Source organism: Pezoporus flaviventris, unplaced genomic scaffold (assembly GCF_033815535.1).
Source record: "Pezoporus flaviventris isolate CSIRO_AGI_PZ_B2104156 unplaced genomic scaffold, CSIRO_AGI_Pfla_v1 ptg000018l, whole genome shotgun sequence".
Classification (NCBI taxonomy): domain Eukaryota; kingdom Metazoa; phylum Chordata; class Aves; order Psittaciformes; family Psittacidae; genus Pezoporus; species Pezoporus flaviventris.
The window spans coordinates 3,764,027-3,776,105 of NW_026892566.1; the positions used below are offsets into that span (position 1 = coordinate 3,764,027).

Here is a 12,079-nt window from a genome sequence, read left to right on the forward strand (position 1 = left end):
TACACTGTTTTCTATAGATAATGATGCAGAGAGCCAGATGGACCAGAAGAACACCTCTTTGTGTGGTCTTTGCAAAGCAGAGCATGGCCATGGTGAAATCATCTTTGCAAGCTGCTGTGAAGACCGTGAGCTTCCTGGGAAGCAAATAGAGCATGACTACTTCAGCCTTAGTTTTATTTGGCTTTCTGTGCTCTGAAAGTTCCACATTTTAGAGGCTGGTACATTGCTGGAGGCTTTCCAATTAGTATGATCTTGGCAACACTCGGCCATCTTAGCCAAGTGCTTGGCATAGTAGAGGACGCTGCCTGACACCTCCACTGCAATGTGAGAATTTCCCCATGAGTCACTAAACATTCCAAAGACAAGCAGGGTTCTTCAGAAACTTTTGGAACTTTTGTGAAGGTCCAAACTACTTGGGGGTTTAATACAGCAGGTGGAGCCAGTTGTGAGAAGGAAAGGACACAGAAGTGCAAAACTTCTCTGTGTGTGTACAGCCCAGTAATCAAGCTTACAGCTTTGGCTCTGGTGAGAGGTACTAAGGGGAGCTTCTTGCTCCCAGTGGAGACATTTTGACATCCACAACACTTCAGTCTTGAGATTCTCTGTGAAGAATGGCAGCAAAGACAGCAGCAGTCTGTGGTAGGATGTCTAGGCTTCTAGAAGGGAAATGGTTGTGGTATCCTTTCTGCAGAAGATTCTTAAATCTCATTCTTAAGGAATCAATAAAAGACATCCTGCTAAAGCAAATCCAGACTGAGGGTCGTTCACTGATTATTCTTAGCACCAGAAAGTGGATACTAGGTAGCATAGAGGCTTCTCATAACACTTCCCCAAACACTGATTTATTTAAACACAAGCCAACTAGAAACCTGGATTCAGGGTGCCTCAAGGGAAATGTTTTTTACATTTAAAGAAAATCTTGATATTACACAAACAGGTTAATCAGCCACCTGGTAAGTATTTTCAAATTTTCTCTGTAATCAGGAAAACTGATGGCAGGAAAACATCAGAGGCAGGTCTGTGAAGGCTGAGAATTTCTGACAAACTGTTCACATAGCAGACCAAAATACCAGATGTGAAGGAGGCAAATGACTCTGCTAATCTGTAATTTCATCTCCTCAGCTCCACCACCCATCCCAAGGGTTTCGGTTTGGAACCGTGCGAGAAAGCAGCGCAGAAGACTATGTGAGGCAAAGCTTCCCAGAGATGCACGAGTACATGAGACGGTACAATGTCCCTGCAACCCCAGATGGAGTGGCATATCTAAAGTGAGCCTCTGCATGCAACAGCAAACCTGGTCCCTTGACCAGAATGCATGGAAGTGAGATGGTGATGGGTTTCCCACTTTCAGTATCACTTACCCCACAAAACAGTCATTGAGGGGAGTGTGGCAGATGAAGAGGAAAGCATGTAATTACCTGGAGGGAGTGATACTTGGAAAGCAAGCTAGCGTAGCACCAGCTGGAGTGTTCCCAGGGGAGAAGTGCTTCACACTAACTGCTAGGGTGTGATCGAGCATGGGCAATGTATAAATCCTGGCATGTTTCTGTGCTTTGGAGCCCTTCAACAGGCAGAAACATTCAGGGAAAAAACCTCACAGTCCAAGCAAAAGCTGCAAATGAGGTTCCCCAGCATCTTCAGCATGCTGGGAGGAGAGACGATTCTTGGAGAGAAACCTTAAAACATGTATCATTAAAATGACTAAAAGAAATATTAGACTGATTTAAAAGCAATAAACACCAAGTCTTCTTGCCTTAGGGACTCATGGTATTGTTGTGTTTCAGAGACATTTGTGCCTAACAACCTGGGGTCACACAACTGATTTACTCTGCCAGGAAACAGGAGGGGTGATAATAAGCCTGAAATAATTCATTCATTTTACACATAGAAGTTGCATAACAGATGGCTTGAGAATTTTCCACCAGAAGTTGTTTCCTGTTTACGTATTTTTCCCAGACCCTTCTTCATGATAATTAAGATACATGGAAGTTTCTCTGACTTAAACTGGAATCTGTCCATCAAAATCAATGAAGTAAAGTAACTTCGTATCAGGAGAACACCCAGACCTGTGAGGTGAAAAGAGTGGAGAGTTCAGTCCCTGGATTGATGAAAATAGGCACTGCAACTATTCTTTTATATCATCGTTTTATGCAAGCATGCTATTCATAAATGATTGTGTTATTAAAATTCAGTCCTCTGTGTTCATGAACATAGAGAAAAGCTGATCTAGGTGAAGGGAATTAATCTACCTCATATTCAAGGGGAAAAGAGGAGAAACACCTTTGAATGAGTTATTCTCCTGCATTTTTGCTTAATGATTATAACTTTAACATTGCAAAGAAACCAAGGCAGCACTAGTATTTTAGCAATTTTTTTATCTTTTCCAATAAAACTTTATGCTACCTTTCAATTGAGTCAAAAGTCTGACATAATGTAGTATTTGCCACCTTTCAGATCAATAGTATTCCATGGGAGCAAAATAATTCCCATGCCTAGTTCACACAGAGTTTGTATTTCATGCACATTTTTGTTCTTCAAAATACAAATCAGTTCTGCATTTTAAATGCAGGAGTGCAAATAGCAGTCCCTGGTCTCTGTATTCATTCAGTAATCTTTCAGAGAACTACATAGAGAAATGTTCAGCAACTATCACTGAGTCTCAGACTGTGAAGTGATTCTGTTTCTGACTTTGATGTTGAATACAGGCATGATCCAGAGAAACTCGATGCCTTCATCATGGATAAAGCACTTTTAGATTATGAAGTATCAATAGATGCTGACTGCAAGCTTCTAACTGTGGGGAAACCGTTTGCCATTGAAGGTAATAATGAGTTTTATAATGCACTGCTCTATTTCTCATGTGTTGCATTTCCTTTATTGTGATTTGGTATTCTCAATGAAACTATGCAGGTAAAATTGTGGACCCCTGGAAGTTTATGGTAAAATTTTCAGGGATTAAGCCGAAAGATTTCACCCTTTTCTTGAGGTTTTTGAGCCTTCAGATCACTTTTACCATCTGTTGCTGTGCTCTATATAGCAATTACTTAAAGTGCTTAGACAGTCCATCTCTAAACAAGTAGGCTCACTTTAAATACACATTCAAAACTCAATGAAATATGTTCAAAATGCTGTTCTACAGCTTTGTTCTCATTTGAAGCAGAAAAATACTGTTCCCATTTTAAAGGTCAGCTTAAAAATCCTGCTGAATCTGTAGCTAATGAAGCTAAAGAAGGGAGCCTACCTGGCTATGTAGCCTGCTGCAGCCCTGGTGTATTAACGAAGGACAGGTCAGAAGGCAGCCTGGAGGCTTATCTGAAGCTGCTTCCAGCTCGAGTGAGCATTGGTAGCTGTGAGACTTTAGGCATCACTTTTGTGCTAGATGGCTAATGAAAATGATTGAAACGCCCTCTTTCCTCCCCTCCAAGGGCAATGTGCTCCTATTGCACATTAAAACAACTCTTTCAGAGATGTTCAAACCTGATTGAGGAAGGCAATATGCTAAATGAAGGCCAGAGGAAGCAGAGCATTTTAATCATTTCAGCTACAAGTCACCAGCAGTAGGCATTTTGTAGAACGCTTCTTTTTTGCTATACCTCATCAGTGTCTCCCATCTGAATTCACACCAGGGACCTGAAAGCAATCCATTTCCTTCTGTTCTTTTTGTTATTGGGGAAGATAGATGCACAAAGAGCTGTTCAGGCTGCAGAAGGATTTCTATGTGCTCAGCTACATGTTTCATTATGTGTGTGAAACCTGGTAAATCATCCATTTCAGAAAGGTCAACTCTACTGAAGTAAGCCATCAGCTTCCACAACTTTGAAACAAGTAAAGCAGATTTCAATGCAGAAAAATACAAATAATCCCCAAACTACATGTTTTTACATAACTAGACTGTATATCACCCAATTACAAAAGAAGTATGCTGCAAATACAGTATTCATGAGCCCTAGCTATGCCTTCTCTGAAGCCATTCCTTCAATGTCAGCAACTATATTCAGGTGGAAATACAGGCACGATGCACACAAATAAGCAGCAAGGGAGACTTGCATTGCAGGTACACGTATCACCACATCATTCTGCATCACTGAAAAGCAAACCACTGTGATGGCAAGTTTACCATTCATGTACATTTTGGGGGGAGGTGTTAATTTTCTTCCTGTGTTGTTTTGCTTTTTGATTTGTGGGGGGTTTATTTGTTTGGGTTTTTTTTTTAAAGAGACAGTCCAAAATTCTGAATTCTGAATTGAAAAAAATCCACAGTGGACTAGAAAGGGCTCTTTACAGGCAGTTGGCAGGATATCTCTGTATGCAACTGCATGTCTTGTAGGCATGAACTGTATTTGTTTTTCTAAAGTCAAAACCCACATTCTGCAAATTTCAGGACCATAGAGTTACTAAATCCAGTTTCATTTACACTAAGTCCTTTACCAGCACTTTAATGTGATAAGAGACAACTCAGTGGCTAAAAACTGTATTTATTACTATATGAAGGTCCATGTCACTGCCAGAACAGAGCTGCACAAATGGAAAGGATATTCCTTGGGCCTTAAATTACTGTGTAACAGCGATACAGACTACTGCCATATACATTTACATGCACAAAGCTTGTCATCAGAAAATACATAGGAAGAAAAGAAAATGTTACAGTTGACACCACAGTCACATCCACTGCTTTAACAATGTAAAGGGATCACAGAGTGGTTTACTTAGCATTAAGACCCTTTTGCATTGTTTAATCAAGACAAAAAAGAAGAACCCATGGCAAGGGCATGCAAAAGACGGTGTTTCTAGAGATAACACAGATTTATTCATCTGTCTGTAACTCCATCTTAAGTTTTTGAGCCTCCAAATTTACATGCTACCTGTTTAGTCCTAATAGTTTTGAATGCGTATGTCTTGTTTGTATTAGGTTAGTTTATTTTACACAGCAAAAAGTCTTATCTCATCATTCTCAGTCCACGGTGAGCCAGCATCCAGGTTTTAACTGGCTTGCTGAAACAGGATGCCAGCTTGTTCTGCCACACTGGTAGTTGACAACTGAAATGAACATACTTTAGCAAATAGCAGACAAGTAAAAGAGAAATGATTGTGTTGCTTTTCCTTCTAGGATATGGTATTGGTCTTCCCCCCAATTCTCCACTCACCTCAAACATCTCTGACCTGATAAGTCAGTACAAGTCCCATGGTTTCATGGATGTTCTGCATGACAAATGGTACAAGGTTGTTCCATGTGGGAAAAGAAGCTTTGCTGTCACGGAGGTAAGTAATGAATTTGGGTCACATAAATAAGGATTTGTTCAAGTTGATGTTTATTTCCCCTCATTTACAATGTGCAGTAGACGTACACATGCAACAGAGATGGGATGCAGCTGAAGCATTAGGCTTCAAAAGCAATAGATGCTATGCCCAGCAGCATTCAGATCAGAGTACAAGAAAAATATCAGCAAGACTGTGCTGCTAACTTAGGCACAAAGCGCATGCATGAGAGAGTCCCTCTGGAGACAAATAGGGCATGTAAAAATTATTAACAGAACTCATCTGGCACACTGCTTAACAGATATATCTGATTCCACTCAATTGTCATGATCTACAGGATCTCTCAGTGATTCTGTACCATCTCACACAGGAGCAATAGCTAAAATAGCTAACAGAGTACCAAAAGCAGGAGCAAAAGAAGCAGAGGGAGTTCGAATTTAGTACATCCCAAATTTCTGATATAACCCTAATCACTTCCTAACATGGGTGGCAGTTACGTGTACCAAAAATAGGACCAACCTAGAAACAGTCCAGTAAGATATCATGCCAACAACAGAAAAGACTCACATCTAAGTAGATCTGCCAGAAATGGAATTAAATCTCCATGGATTTACATCCTGGTATCAAATCAGAGGATACTCGTTTACCTCAAGGTCTTCCAAAAGACATTGCTTATGTATTCTGACTGGTACAAAACATGTAGCTAGAAATATGGTATCTCCTCAGAGCATTCAGCCAAATACCAAACCAATCCTGCATGTTCCCTGATAAAGTGGTAGCATGGCCATGCTCCCCTAAAGAGAAGCCCATTTGCTAAGGCTTTGACTGCCACTTTTCAGTAGTCACCTGAGCATCTTGACTGCAAACCTCTGACTGTGGACTAAATCACTAGAAAACTAGCATATTTTAGAGAATAGACAAAATCTGCATTTGACTTTTTTAATACATAGATCGTTGGGATATTTCTGCATCTCACTACATTTTTTACATTCTCATTAAGATTGTGTCAATATTAAACGTATTTTAACATCAGACATTCATAGAAAAAAATTCAGTTGATTTTTATTCAACTTGCAATTTTTAATATTCTGTGATTAATTCAGCAGAAGGAAGCACATTTTAAAAAAAGTGTGCATTCACTGTTATTTCTGATTATCTCATCTGAAGATTGTATTATCATCTAACAAGACATGCATTTGGGGAATTTTCTGTTTAATGTAGCTGACATACGTGTTCCTGACAAGCACTTCATTCAATGACCTCTTGTTACTCTACATTTTAATACAACCTTTTGAATTAAACCTCAGTAAAATTACCAGATAGCAATGGTATTAATTACCACAATTGTCTTAAAATGTGAAATTTTTATACCAGAGACAAATTTACCTTCTTGATAATTCCTCAGTGATGGAGTGAGGAGCTTCCTCTGATCCTGAGAATCCTACTTCAGTAGCTGTATCCAGGGCTGTATTCTCTGTATTCCTAGAGAAATAGCTAAGACACGGAATCAATTCTAAACATTTTCCAGTAAAAAAAAAAAAAGTTTTATTTAGTACTGTTTTTCCCCCAGAATATATATTTGCTTCTTTAAGCCCACGAGACAATGCGTTGCCTTGCAGGAAGAAAATATTAGAAATTCAATAATGCAGCTATATATAAATTATGAATAAATATACATATATGGGGGGGTGCATGCTCAAAAAATTACTAATAGAGGTGTATTATCAAAAAAAGTTTGATGACCACTATTCTAAGCCTTAGGATCTCAAGACTGTCTCTAGAAACAGGAACTTTTTTCTGCCACAACTTTCCTAGTAGAGGAAATAAGACCTGGCTAACCAAACTACAGAAGGCGTATTATAAAACCAGCTGGATTTGTCTTTTGTGAAGAAAAGCAAAATAAACAAAGATAGAACAAACACTGAATTCAAACTGGACAGAAAAAGAAAATCTCATAGGCAGCACATCAGTTTTACAGTTATTTTTCTGAAAGCCCTTTTCCATTTAAAAATATGAGGGAAGATGATACAATTTTCCTGCATTTCTATAGCAGCCTTCTAATACCTTAAGGGGCCTACAAGAAATCTGGAGAGGGACTTTTTACAAGGGCAGATAATGACAGCACAATGGGGAATGGCTTTAAGCTGACAGAGGGTAGATTTAGATTAGATATTAGGAAGAAACTCATCACTGTGAGGGTGATGAGACCCTGGCACAGGTTGCCCAGAGAAGCTGAGGCTGCCCCATCGCTGGCAGTGTTCAAGCCCAGGTTGGACGGGGTTTTGAGCAACCTGGTCTAGTGGAAGGTGTCCCTCCCTGTGTCAGGGGGGTTGGAAATAGATGGTCTTTAAGGTCTCTTCCAACCTAAACCATTCTGTGATTTTGTGATTTTCATTAATTCCTTTATGTTCAGGGTAGCAATATTGAGAGTCACTAGTTTCCAGATAAGCCTTAAACTTCCCTGTGCTCATGGCATAAAAAAAAACATGGTTTATGTGCTCAAACCTTCCCTAAGGCTTGCCAACAAAGGCAGAGGAGATGGGGAAAAAAGCTGCTGCAGTCCTAAAAGAAAGCACTGATTTTGTCACATGAATAGTCCCATGCAATTCCATTTTTCTTACTGTTGAACAGGTTTTAAGCATGGGGTTTTAAGGGACATTTTAAGATGCTGTGCTTCAAAGTAATTCAGTCTTTTGAGTTGCAACGTCAATATGAAAGGCAGGTGTAGCTGTTCTGGGGCTGGGTATCTGACTGTAGTCCTTATTTGATTTTCCATTGTGCTAACCCAAACATGCATAACTGAGTTTTTCTCCAGCGGCCAAGATCCAACAAGCTGGTTCAGATGACTGACCTGACTCTAAAAAGTCACTCAAATACTTTGTCTTTGAAAAAATCCTCATACACTCAAAGGCTGTATGTAATCAGAGTAAGGAGAAACAGAAGACCACTTGTAAGTCTGTGCCATTGTGGGGCAAGCTCTGCTAAGTCCAGACCTTCATTTTTCTGAATCCTTCTATGACCTCTTCCATGAGTGTCCCCTCCTTTTCATCCACTCTTCTTAGCCAAAAACTTGCACATTTTAGACTTCAGTTTCATAGGTGGGACAAATCTACTAAACTAAACAGGGCCAAGCAGCAGACCCTTTCTAAAGCATAGCTTCCCTGTCATTGCGTCAAGATGCATAGGAGTTATTTGTGGTGTTATCTTTGTCAGTTTGTATCCTTTACTCCTGTGCAACCAGAAATCTGTGTTACTTAACTCTGCAGTCAGTCACAGTAACATTTAACAGATTCACTGAAGTGTGGATGAGGTTTGACACAGAAGCAGGTAATTCATTTTCAAAAAAAGTCTCAGCTTCTATGTGGGTACTCATTCACATGTATTATATACCAAACTAAGAGCCAGAGACAGCCTTTTGATAGCTAGGCTAAGGCTTTCTATTTTTCTACTGTCTGTCTTTTCAATAAATCTGGTCTGTGACACACTGCACCTGTTGACCAAGAATACTGACCCCAAAATGGGAATATACCTAGGTGAAATATTGATCAGTATAGCCTTTAAATGGCTGAAATAGCCATCTTCCCTTTTTGTCATTATTTCTTTAGACTGTACCTGATTCTTATCCACCTGCCACTCCTGCCCACCAAGGTTGATTTTTCTTTGGATTTGTTTTGAGATTCATCTTCTTACCCATCACTTTTTCTAATCTTACACTAGACAGTTATATTGCCTGTGGTAGAACTCACTGCTAGCTCTTTCCACTTCTATCTGCTCATTCTAAATTGCATTTGAAAACAGAGTTGACTTAGAAAGGCATGATTCATAATGGGGCTGGAAAATTTGCAGCGACTCCTCAAGCTGAGAAACCAAATAAAGATGAGTTTGAAAGTGCAGAGGTCAGTAGGGCTTATCTCCACTGTTCGTATGAACCTCTCCAGCAAAACCACTTGCGCAAGGTATATTACTTCTGCCAGCACCCATTCATGGATGACACAGAGAACTCAAACTTGGAACGAATTGCTTCAGTGGATTGCATTTTATCCTCTCCACCAGAACTAATTATTGGTCACAGTGGCTCTTCATGCTGGTTGCTGGTCCCTAGCAATATCACTCGAGTACTCTCGATTCAAAATTATCATATTCTAGTCTCTAAGGAATTTCTTTTCTGTAAATTTACTAAGTCCCTACTTAGGCCAGAGTATAATGCATGAGGCTAGTGGAGGTGGCAGAGTTAGATCTACACGTATTACATTTGGACATAATCAGTGTCATTCATTTTCAATTTGCACACAACACACTTAGACCTTCCTCTGCCCTTCTGTTGTTCTCATTAATGCCACTAGCAGTGGCCAGGCTCCTAGGGCTTTCCTCTCCAGCTCGTTAGCTCCCCCCTAGCTCAGGAGAGACATCTAATTCTTTCTTTCTGTGACATTTTTGGGAACCAAAATACAGTTAATTGGCAGCTTTGCAACTTTCTGCTCATGGTAGCAGAACAGCTTTGGCACAAAGCAGCTATGAAAGCAGGCAGGGTGGATGGCATGGCCAGGCAAATTGCCTGTCAATTAGCAGTGGTTTTGAGTATTCAGACCAGGCAGTAATGATCAGGGCAAAGTGTTCAGGAGGTGAGCTGGCACATCATGGTTTTTCAAGACAGAGTGAAAGAGAAGAGCCCCTTCTGGGCCAGGGAGTAGTCAGGCTTTGAGGAAAGCTGTGTACAGACTTTCATAGCTTTTAAGCTACATTTTTTACAATGTTACTGTGTAAGCTGTATCTTCTATTTCACTTGAAAGGCTTTTATATTCTTCATTTGCAAGTGTCACAGAAGAACTGAAGCTCTAGAACTTGGAGATTGATTTGTACACAGACTGTCAGTTCAGTCAGATAACAACCAATACATGGAATAAAAAACATATTGTTACATGACAATACCCCAGCTATTAATATCAATAACTTACTGATACTTTACACAAACAGTATCTAACCTGACATTTCTGATAACTTACATAAACACACACACAGTATGACCCTGTTACTGCAGACCCACTACTTCCCATGGGTGGTGACACTGGGGAAGGCACAGTGCCATGCACCTCCAGACGGTGCCTGAGGGAGGGGTCCATACTGCTGGGGGTGGGGATCAGTCACTGACAATGTGCTTCTATCTGATCAAGACCAGGCACACAGCAAAGATGAAGTCCTTTCATCCTCTCTTCCTCTCTCATCAGTGGTGTGATCCACTGATGTTTCTGCTCTTAGAGTCTTTGAATGAGCTCGTTCAAAACTGACCTTGTGACATAACAGTTTTGGCCTTGGCATCACCTGGGATGCAGAACTAGACAGTGCCTCATTCATCTTGCTGATATGCGGATTGACTCCACAACTCGTTAGAGTTGTAAAGTAGATATGCTTTATTCAGCGCTGAGGCGCATGGGGGGTGCTCCTCCAAAAGCATGTGCACTCCCCTTTGCCACTCAGTTCATTTTTATTACATATAATGATTACCTAAACATGAGATTGCTTCACGCCTAATACATATGCAAAACCTATTCCCATCTAGTATTATAATTAATTTTCAGGCATTCATCCCATTGGTGCGCCTGCACAGTGCCTCCTGGTGGTGATCGTTAGGGGGTCGTGAGGATAAAGGCCTGCAGTTCCTCTTCATCACCGCGAGTAGCCTCTCGTTTTCACGTAGACTCAATAGGGTTTCGGCTCCTGTCCAAACCTCAGGTTCGGTACCAGCCAGTTTTATGTATCTTAAAGCAGAAACTTACCAAGTTTGCAAATTTTGTTACTCTGGCTATCTTTTGTTCCTTTTTTTTTCTAAAGATACTATTGAACAAGAATGTTTTAAATATTAAGCTATGAATCTTATCTACTACAATTCTGCCTAGCAGCTGTAACTCCTGCAGTTCTGCTTCACCATTCTAGCAACTTTGACTCCTACTGTTCTGCTGCACCAAGCACAGCGACTGCTTAAGCAAGCAGGCACAATGTTAACCCTTTATTTCCCGATATCATTGCCACTGTTTTATCAGTTGTTATCCAGAAAATTGTGCTTTTCTGCTCTGAGTTCTGCCTACTCTCTTTAAGGATCAAGAGTTAAGTTTCCTTTTTTGTTATACCCATTACCTGACAACCAGTTTTCTAGCCATTACCTTGAAGCTCTGGTATATACATTTGTCTCTGATGTGCTGTAGGTGTCAAGGGAAGGCCATGTAGACCCCTCCACAAAGGGAACAAACTGCCCTGTGCTCATAAATCAAACCTGCCCATCAGTCACATTTCACGGTGCCTTGTTACGAGTGTGTGAAAAACAAACATGAAGAACAGGATAAAAGATTCTGCTGCCATGACAATTTGCTCAGTCTGCACATAGGCTGCCTGAGGAGGAAAGCTGGCCCTTGCTCACTGTCAGGACTGGGAACATTATGAAGAAGAGTATTACAAAATGACAGATATTGAGTGAAGAGGCAGTGGCATCTGGACTTGCCCTTGGGTAAAAAATACTTTCCACAATGGTCCTGAGGAAAGGACTATATGAGTATTGAGTCTGAAAACAGAGTCAGAGGAGGCATGTTTTCAGTCTCCTGGAAATGAGCAGCAGATTTAGATTCACCTGTGGAAACTGAAAAAAAAACAACACCAAAGTTCACTACCTGATGAGGCAAAGCTGTTTTTCCCAGTTCACCAGCCTGTGATATCACAGACGGAAACATCTTCTCAGTATCTAATTCAGATTATATGTATATTTCTTCTCACTACTAGGGCTCAGAAAATAGATAACTTGAAAGGAAAAGATGTATTACAGAAGGGAGTATTT

The 12,079-nt window shown here is 40.4% G+C and overlaps 1 protein-coding gene across 2 annotated transcripts in view; it reads left to right on the forward strand.

Moving 5' to 3' along the window:
* GRIN3A (glutamate ionotropic receptor NMDA type subunit 3A) overlaps positions 1–12,079 on the forward strand; it is a 75,921-nt gene that overhangs the window by 55,398 nt on the left and 8,444 nt on the right. The window contains exons 4-6 of one of the 2 annotated variants that reach the window (XM_061455092.1): positions 1,123–1,226; positions 2,706–2,821; positions 5,108–5,259. In XM_061455092.1, coding sequence (XP_061311076.1) covers positions 1,123–1,226; positions 2,706–2,821; positions 5,108–5,259 — 372 coding nt within the window. Of the gene's footprint in view, positions 1–1,122; positions 1,269–2,705; positions 2,822–5,107; positions 5,260–12,079 lie in introns of both variants that reach the window. The other variant, XM_061455091.1, reaches the window with a different exon arrangement.